This window comes from Mustela putorius, unplaced genomic scaffold, assembly GCF_011764305.1.
Source record: "Mustela putorius furo isolate JIRA1106 unplaced genomic scaffold, ASM1176430v1.1 tig00000460_pilon_pilon_pilon, whole genome shotgun sequence".
Lineage (NCBI taxonomy): Eukaryota > Metazoa > Chordata > Mammalia > Carnivora > Mustelidae > Mustela > Mustela putorius.
This window is the reverse complement of record NW_025421389.1, coordinates 815,166-825,337: the sequence shown is the minus strand read 5'-3', so window position 1 is coordinate 825,337 and position 10,172 is coordinate 815,166. Positions and strand designations below refer to the sequence as shown.

The following is a 10,172-nucleotide window of genomic DNA, read 5'->3' as shown; positions in this document are numbered from 1 at the left end:
GCTGTTACTTCTGGTTTGATTTTTGTTGTTGTTGTTATTTTTCTCTCATTTAAAAAATACATTTCTCTTGGTTTTGTAATTTTATTTTTAAAGTTGAAACTACTGTATTTTTCTTCTAAATCAATGTTACAGAAAATATTTACTGAATGCATCCTGCATTTCACTTCTGTGTTGGCCATCTCATTATTGCTTGTAAGTAATCTTAAAATATTTTGTAAGGCAAATACTTTGCCCTCATGGGGACTGAGTCTTCATTTTTACTACATAATCAAATCTCCTTTGATGTTTTGAGTTCCTATTTAGGTAAATTCCAATATTGTTTGAAATGCAGGGAGCCATATTTGAATTTTACCTTGTGAAACTGAGGTATAGAAATTTATTTTGGCTACAATCTCAAGTTTTATACAGTTAGATAGAAATGCATAGACAAGTCATACAAATTTCCTTCAATGCCCCCATGATTGAATCTGTTGGACATAATTTGATAGGTTTAAAAGAAAAGGGCATGGAAGGTTGATTGGTTCATTTATCTGTCACTAAAATCCAATCTTGAGTCACTGCATTATGGAATTTTATCACCTAAAATCAAATGTCCTTTAAATTCAACTACTATATCTCACTTAGGAAAAATAATAATACAGAAGTATCATGTACAGAAGTAAGATCATTGCAGTTAGAACATTTATATTTGAAACACATATTTATTAAGTTATTGGCAAGCAAGTTCAAATAAGTCCCTTAACTTTCCTGAACTTCACTTTTTTTTTTTTTTTTTTTTTTTTCCACTATGAAAATGCTTTAATGGCGGCGTCTGGACAGCAATGTGACGTCAAGACAGGAAGGAGAGCAAGTGCACACAGAGAACAGGTTGTGAGTGAATAAAGCGTTCACGCCGCTTCCACGCGCTTCACCAGGTAATAGCTCTAGGCCACCTCCTCCCCGGCCACCTCCTCCTCCGCCTCCTCCTCGAACTCGGCCTCCTCCTCGAACTCGCCCTCCTCCTCGGCCGTGGCCTCCTGGTACTGCTGGTACTCGGACACCAGGTCGTTCATGTTGCTCTCGGCCTCGGTGAACTCCATCTCGTCCATGCCCTCGCCCGTGTACCAGTGCAGGAAGGCCTTGCGCGGGAACATGGCCGTGAACTGCTCCGAGATGCGCTTGAACAGCTCCTGGATGGCCGTGCTGTTGCCGATGAAGGTGGCAGACATCTTAAGCCCCCGGGGCGGGATGTCGCACACGGCGGTCTTCACGTTGTTGGGGATCCACTCCACGAAGTAGCTGCTGTTCTTGTTTTGGACGTTCAGCATCTGCTCATCCACCTCCTTCATGGACATGCGGCCCCTGAATACTGCGGCCACGGTCAGGTGTTTCTATAAAAAGGCAAAAGTTATAGTCAGTATTTAGTTCAATCCCTGTGACTTAGTATCCATTTCAGAAATGTTTTCCCACAAATTTCCTTCACAGAAACATTGTGACATACTATACATTAATGTATTTGGTACAGTATGAGGTATGGGAATATAGCAATTTTGGAAACTGTACAAACATAATATACTTTGTTATAATATTTTACTATTAAGGCAAATAGGATTATTTTGGTTGGAGAAGGCTTAAAAGGTACCTATTCTTTATACAATATCAAATATAATCCTTCAATAACACTTTTTTTTTTGAAGATTTTATTTATTTATTTATTTGACAGAGAGATCACAAGTAGACAGAGAGAGAGAGAGAGAAGCAGGCTCCCTGCTGAGCAGAGAGCCCGATGCAGAGCTCAGTCCCAGAACCCTGGGATCATGACCCGAGTCAAAGACAAAGGATTAACCCACCGAGCCACCCAGGTGCCCCAAACACTTTAGTGCATAAAATATTATTTTTTACATTTTATAAGTGAGAAAAAATTTCACTTACTCAAAGTTGTATAGTTACAAAATAGTTGTAAGATTTAGATTTAAAATGAAGGTCTGTATGATTTTAAACCTTTGTTTTTATCCACTACACTGTAATGGGCTATGGGGTCAATAACTAGGAAAACAAACACCCAGGTGTGATGTTCCAAAGAAGGTGTCTTCAAAGGTTTATATGGCTCTTGGAGAGAGTTATATATATATATATAAACATAATGTCACCGTAGAGAGATGGAATTGGGGGAAGGGAGCAAGCAAAAATAGGGAGAAAGTAGAAATAAGAATGCAGAGACCGTGAGGACACAGCAACAAGTTCCAGGGAATACAGAACTCTGTTTAAAATGAAGATACAAAAAAAAAAAAAAAATTCTATAGAATAGAAAACTGCTTCAGTCAGAATCGCTCAATTATAATAACTTCTGTGTTCTAATGGCTTCAAACAACAAAGCATGCTTCTCATTTATATTTCATGTTTATTATGGGTTGGCTTGGTGTTGGGGTTTTTCCCTCTAAGATATCCTCATTCTGTGGCCTAACAGTGACAGAATATTATTAATTTGAGCATTGCTGATTTTCTTAGTTCTATCTGCTATAACAAAATACTACAGGATTGGTACTTTATAAACAATAGAAATATGTTTCTCATAGTTCTGAAGGCTGAGAATTACAAGATCAAGGTGCCAGTCACATTCTGGTGAGAGCCTGCTTCCTACTTCATTAGGCACTGTGCCTTCCTCCTGTGTCCTCAACATGATGGAATGAGTAGAAAATCTCTGTGAGACTACTTATATAAGAACACCAGTCACATTCATGTAGGCTCCACACTCATGACCTCCAGAGGCCTTACTTCCTAATACCATCATTTTGGGGAGTTAGGATTTCAACTATGAGTTTCAGGGATCACAACCATACTAAAGCACTAGCTGCCATGGTGGTAGAAATAGTGTCCTGTCTTAAAACCTCTGCCCAGTAATATCATATCTCACTTTGTCCCCAAATTTTCATTGCCCAAAGAAGGAAATGAAGAGTAAGATCCTATCATGTACCTAAGAGGAAAGCTGCAATATTTAGTAAACATATCTGGAACTTCCCAAGTTCCCTCCACTTCTAGAGAATAAATGTTTGCAAATAAAGGGGAAAGAGATTCAGTTAAATGGAATATAATTTATGGGAATATCTGATTCAGTGCCAAATTATAACCACTGAAATCCACTGAAGGTCCAAAAAGGGAAGATTTTGAGCAGAAGCACAATTTTTGGGAAAGGCTGGCAGAAACCAAGCTAAACATGAATCAGGACTCACTACCAGTGCTAGAGTCTAACAAAATGAAAACTTCAGGAACTAAAGGAAACAAGGCAGAAAGGTATCAGACAGGGGGGATTTTGCTAACAAAAAATGCAGGTGAGGTATGATGACTATAAAAGGTGAAATCAAATTATAATGCTTACCACTCCAGCTACAGAGCAAAAGTTTGTTCTTTCTAAAGTCAGTATGATAGTGAGAAAAGAGCTACTACTGATACCCTTTAACAACAGACTTTGTAATCCTAGTGGAAGACTGGGGTACTTAGGTGGCTCAGTCTGTTAATTGGCTGCCTTCGGCTTAGGTCAGGATCCCAGGGTCCTGGGATTGAGCACTGTGTCAAGCTCCCTGCTCAGTGGGGAGCCTGCTTTCTCTCTCTCTCTCTCTGCTGCTCCTTCTGCTTCTGATCTCTGGCTGATGCTCTCTCTCTCTCTCTCTCTCTCTCTCTCAAATAAATAAATAAAATCTAAAAAAAATCCTAGTGGAAAATGGCCTACAAATAGTTCCTGGAACAACAGAGAGGTCTGAGAAAAGAGAGATGGGATTGACAGGAATGAAGAAATTCAGTAAACACACATATGGGCTACCTAAAATTCTTGTGCTTCTTGACATTCCAACAACACCAATGAAAGGCGGGATCCATGATTCCTGAAGATGGAAAGAGACATGCTTGTATTTATGGTGGCATGTATTGATGAAAGGGTGAGGACTTTTAATGTGCTCAAGTCAAGGCTATTTTTATCTGGGCAGGGTGGGGAGGAGAAGAGAGAAGCATGTTTGAGTCTCATATGAAAAAGACCAAAATTCACAGCAACGATTTTCTTAGCTTCTTCTTTACTTCTCCAACCCAAGCAAACGTTTTCCTTTGTTTCTTATTATATTATACATGAGTTATATAGCATGATTGTGGCTGAGATTTTGAACTGAATTAAGATAATTTAGGTTTCTAGAATCTGTTAAGATTTTCATAGGGACCGGATGAAGCTTGTTAGAGAAGTTCCTATAGAGAAATATAAAGAGATATGTATTATAGAGATCATTTTAGGCCAAGGTATATTTTACCTAAAAATTTATAATTATATTCCAAAATGGCCTTCAAATACCAAAGCCAGAAAAGTGATTATAAGTGTTGAGGATAAAAGTGGAGTGAAGACACAAATGGGAAGATAAATTATGAGATCAGAGGTTATGTTAGGTAACTGTATAAACATGAGATACATATGTTTATATAACATAAGAAATTATTTAATACATTATTTAACATAAGAAACATAGGTTTATAAATGGAGTTGTTTTGGCAAAAACCTCAGGAATGAATAAATGATTGTCTAAAGTATGACTAATATGGTAGACCATGTAGAAGTTATAGAAATTATGCATGTCTTAATGGCAGTTACTAAATTCCTCTTGTGTTATGAACTAAAGCTTCCCAGGGATTACCAGGAAGATACCTGAGACATATTACATGGCAGTCAGTGTGCCCAGGATGATACCTCCAGCCCATCTTCATAAAAATAGTCCAGGCACTAGAGTAATCTGTGGAATCCCAGATCTCCCATAAAGTACACTTTTAATATAGGTCATTGACTATTGCCACCTGTTACTTTAAGAATGGTATAAAAGACCAAACCAACACTAAATAAGTTGCCTATTATATTCAGTTGTGTCCTCCAGAAAACAGATGCCAGCACAAAGTTAGAAATACAAGGAATATCTGAAATAACACATAAGAGATAAAGGAGAGAAGAGAAAGTAGTAGGTAGGGTAAACTTGCAGATAATAATGCTGCTCTGACATATATGAATGGAGAGGGGCATGGAAGGAGGATTGGGAAGGAAGTTGCACCCTACAGTGCAACTAAGAAAGTCTCATCCAGCCCAGCAGGGAATTCAGGTGTAGAGATTGCCTAAAGAAGCGTTCTGCACGGGGCAGGAATGACTATAGGCCCCAGATCTTTAACCAAGTTCAGTTACTAGCTATGGCTGAAGACGACTCAACTCAAATTCTGCAGCAGGTCTCAAAGGTGCTGCAGCTGGAGCCTTCAATTAAATTTACTCTTTACACCTGATTGCCTGGATCTCTCTTTACAGGAGAGCCAAGTAACTAACTTCCATGGCCTCCACATATTCCTATGACGTTCTATAATGCTGGATCAAATTCTGAGCACTGCATTTTACACGAGGTATAAGTAAATGAAAGTAGCTACATAAAGCTGGAATTGAATTAAAAAATGAAATGAATAAATAGAAGATATTTAATCAAGATAAAAAATAATTAAGAAATGCCTGATAGAGCCCTGAAATATAATAGGTAGGGAGAAAAAGAAAGAGTATATTTATCATAAGTTATAAGCAAGATCCATTCCACCAAGGAGTGAACTTTGCAACCATGAGTATTGAACAGTAATGACAGTTTAAAAAGTAGCATGTTCCTCTTCCCTAGTAACACTCAAGCTGAAGTTAATTAATTACCAGCCAGGGATACCATATAGGGCTTACTTAGAAGCACTATAAGAGGCTGTTCTAGGAGTCTTCCTCTCTTATCATTCAGTGTCATTCTGTGAATTTTCTAGACTTACCTACTGTAGAATTTAGAGAAACCCTCTTCATTTCCCACACTATTATTTTCTTTATATGAACTGAACAACCACAAAACAGAGAAGCTTTTGGTACATTTCCAGTGAACACCTAAAGCTGTAGTGTAATACCACTTCATAGTCATGCATTACATCTCATGAGATTAAGAGGAAGAAATCCTTGGTGTCATTCTTTGTGTTCCAAGTGCTTTTATACATGTGATTTCATTAGTTCTTGGGTCATTCCTGTAAGGAAAATTGGAGGTCAGATATTCTCCCTTATCCTCATTATGAAGACAGCAGAATGAGAAGAGAAGAGGAGATGACTAAATCAGAAATCTCAATAATTTGGGAGTATAGCTAGAAATAGAAATCAGGATTTTTGTTCCAAGATATTAAAAATAAATAGTTTTAAAGCTGTTTTTGTAACTTTAAACACAAACAAACACAATCCAAGAATGACATGAAAAAGCAGTATTCACCCTGTGGGCCCCAGTCTGCTCTCAGAGTGAATTTCCATTAGCCTCTTTGTGATGTGTAACTGCATAGAGACTGATGTCGTGATATGACTCCAGGTTTTTAATAGAATTCTCAGTAGACCCCAGAATGTAAAGCAATAAAAGCATAATCTGTCCTCTGAGTCAGCACAGCAGTATAAATTGAATGGTGAGCCACAGAAATAACTTGTCCTGACAAAACACAGATGTCATTATTATCACTAATTAATATGTAATTACCTGACATGTATCAGGTGCTGTTTTGTTCAACCCAATAGAAAAGGGCAGAATGGGCACATAGAAGACAGCATACCTTAGTAGGGGGATAAGAGAAGAAAAGACAGTGAAAACAGGAGGGGAATAAAAGCATTTAATCAGATATGGAAAGACCTGGATTTTGTTGTGGCTTTGCCACTAACATTCTCTGTAACCTTGAGCAGTTTACTCAATATCCTTGAATATAAATTTCTTATTTTATAAAATAACATGAATTAATAAATAATTCTGAGTCCCATCTATCTCTAAGATTCCATTAATGATAACTAACATCCTTATACTTTTATACTTTACAGACTCATATCCTGAACTACTTCACATTGACTGACAGGTTACTAAGGATGTCATTTACAATCTCACTCCTACTTAAACTCCTTCCATAGTACAGTAATCCTGTACTCTAGTTAACGGAGAGTATCCTTTAAGCTCAGTATAAAACAAAGAGATTATTTTCTCAGATATACTTTGGTATAGATTGTTCTTGTTTAACACTTTTTAAGTGACACAACCATATAAAAAAAACTAGTGAAAAAGTAGGCATTAAGCAGAAATGGAGGAAGATAAAAGAATTGAGACTGGAAGATACGCTCATTCCTCTCTTATAACTGAAAGTCAGAATCATAGCCAAATTTTAATGAGATATCACAGAAATATAAATAGCTATGATATTTATGCTAGCAAATATACAAAACTAATCTTTTGTTATATATTATTATAGAAAACACAGGACATCGGGAGAAATAGTGTCAGAACTGTCACTTACTTTTGAGGCATTGGGCAAAGATTTATACATCTTTTTGAATAGGCTGTAAAATTATTGAGTGCCTACTATGAGCCAAGAGATTTTAGAAAATAGTATATGAGCGAATAACAATGAAAAAGGGCTTTATTTAAAATTTAGAAAAGCAGGTCTTGGTTTCTTTGGCTTTTAAAAAAGTAAGGACAGATTCTAATTTCCTGACTATATGACTCATTATATATGACCTTGGAACTTGTCATTCCTGTCCTAAAAAGAATAAAGCTAAACAAACTAAAAAGAATAGCAGTTCTTAGATTCATTGGAGAACTAAGGTTACATGGCAAGGTACAACCCTCAAAACCGGAGACAGAGGTGGATACAGAGAACCAAAATTTACCTGGAGCCCGTGAACTGCACCTGCTACTAGAGTTAGTACCAGCAGGAATATTTTATAATTGACTAATTACTGGAGGCTCAGTGTAGACCATCTTGAAAGTTAAGAATGTCACTATGATGACAAATATATTATTGCTAAGAGAGAGTAGGGATTTCATGATTGTTTCATAAGATGCCCCTCATTTTTGTCCCATCTACCTCAAAAAAACAAAACAAAACAAAAACTTAGCATCCATTCACAAACAAAAAGCCTCTGTGAGAGTTGTGGGTAGGTACAGGCTGTGAACACTATAATAGCCTCCAACAAGTTCCAGATCCTCTCAGCTGCAGTCTGGGAACACCTGAAGGAAACAGACTTGGGCAGTTACCCATGGATAAGAAAGTCTTTGTGGAAGTCCAGGTTCACAGAGGGGATGTTTGAACACTCCACTGGGCAAAAATATACATGTTTAGATACATTGGAATGGGTAACAGGACAGCTTGACTTTGCTTCTTTCACCTGTCCCTCAAGGCATTATGGCTTAGGGCTAAGTGAGACCTTCTGGGCTATGATTTCTTGTGCAGAGAAAAAAAGAGAGCAAGTGAGTACCCAGCTTCTATAGCTGTATTGGATGATGCCAAAGAGATTCATTTTTCTCTCACAGTATCTAGAATACTAAATCAGATCTCCATGACTAGGAGGAGATAGGAGATTGGAAAAGCAAAGATAAGATTCTCTGAGGGCATTCAGTGGATGTGGATCTTGCTGACTCCATTACAGGCTTCATTAGGAAGCCCAATCACAACCAATGGGAAAGTCTCACTCACCTGTGAATCTTCCCAACTGTCTCACAGCCACCATTGACCCCACACACCTCATTCATATGTCCCTTACTTTGCAACATGCTCTCATGTTCCTAAAGGCAGCAGCAGGAGTGAACTTTGTAGATGGCTAGAGAGCATGTGCAGAAAGTATGGCAGGGTCTGTAGGCAAAGAAGAAACCACAACTTTTAGCTGTAGCACTACCTTTGAGAAAACAAAAGAAAGGCTATCAGCAGTGGTATGGTATAATGTAGGACTAAGAGAAGACATATAAGCTTAAGAATTTGGCCTTATGAGAAGGCAAGAATTGTGGAGTAGATATACCTATAGAAGGTCTGAGAACACCTCGGAATCACAGCTGGACTGACAGAGGTATTTCTCCCCTGAAGACAGTAAAGATTGAAGGAGGTGACTGCAACTTTAAATGTAAAGACAGCAGAGCAAAACCCAAAGAACATAAAATACCAAGAAAACATTAAAGGATCAAAATAGTCTTCTAGTAACCAAAGCCAAAGTCATGGAGATCTATGTTTTATAATAAATAACTCAAAATTACCAAATTAAGAAAAAAGATATAATACAAAAAGACAATTCAGTGAACAGGAAAGTCGTACACAAACCAAATGAGAAATTTAACAAAGAGATAGAATTGATAGAAAAAAAAAAAAAGAAACAGAAACTCTGGAACTGAAGAATTCAGTGAATAAAATGAAAAAAAAAAAAAAGTGAGCATCAACAACAGAATAGATCAAACAGAAAAAAGAGTCTGTGGGTTGGATAGTAGAAACTTTGAGATGACTCAGAAGAGAAGAAAGAAAAAAGTAAAGAGTAAAGAAAGCCTGGAGGATTTATGGAATGTCATCTAAAGAACCAATATGCAAATTAACAGAGGAACAAAAGGAGAAGAGAGGGAGAAGGGGGTAGAAATCTAATTTAAAGTAATGGCTGAGAATTACCTAAAGCTGGGGAGAGAGTGAACATACAACTTCATAAAGTTAACAGACCTCTCCATAATTTCAATCCCAAAAGGTCTCCTTTAAGATACATTATAATTAAACTGCAAAAATCAAATAGAAAGGAAAAATCTTAAGCAGCAAGAGAAAAGAAAATTGAACCTACAAAGGAAACCCCATTAGTCTATGGGTGGGTTTATCCGAAAAAAAAATGTATAGATGAGGAGAGAGTGAGATGATATATTTGAAGTGTTGGAAGATTAAACTTCCAGCTAAGAACACTCCATCTTGCAAAATTATTCTTCAGAAATGAAGGAGAGATAAAGAATTTTTAAAAAGAAAATAATTTTTATATATAATATCATATCATCTACAAACAAAAACAATTTTAATTCCTTTCTGATTTGAATGACCTTTTTTTTTCTTTCTTTTTTTTTTATTAATTTTTTATTTTTTAAAAACATATATTTTTATCCCCAGGGGTACAGGTCTGTGAATCACCAGGTTTGCACACTTCACAGCACTCACCAAAGCACATACCCTCCCCAATGTCCATAATCCCACCCCCTTCTCTCAAACCCCTCCCCCTAGCAACCCTCAGTTTGTTTTGTAAGATTAAGAGTCACTTATGGTTTGTCTCCCTCCCAATCCCATCTTGTTTCATTTATTCTTCTCCTAACCACTTAAGCCCCCATGTTGCATCACCACTTCCTCATATCAGGGAG

At 37.2% G+C, this 10,172-nt stretch overlaps 1 protein-coding gene across 1 annotated transcript; it reads right to left on the bottom strand.

Moving 5' to 3' along the window:
• Positions 1-783: 783 nt before the first annotated feature.
• On the bottom strand, positions 784-1,364 carry LOC101670624 (tubulin beta chain). Its single transcript, XM_045080524.1, has 2 exons — positions 973-1,364; positions 784-939 (listed from the first exon to the last, which is right to left on the bottom strand). The coding sequence occupies exons 1-2, from the start codon at positions 1,332-1,334 to the stop codon at positions 924-926; spliced, it is 378 nt and encodes a 125-aa protein (XP_044936459.1). The 5' UTR covers positions 1,335-1,364; the 3' UTR covers positions 784-923.
• Positions 1,365-10,172: the final 8,808 nt, after the last annotated feature.

Excerpts from the sequence above, each read along its gene's own strand:
- LOC101670624 (XM_045080524.1), bottom strand. The coding sequence starts at position 1,334 with ATGTCCATGAAGGAGGTGGATGAGCAGATGCTGAACGTCCAAAACAAG.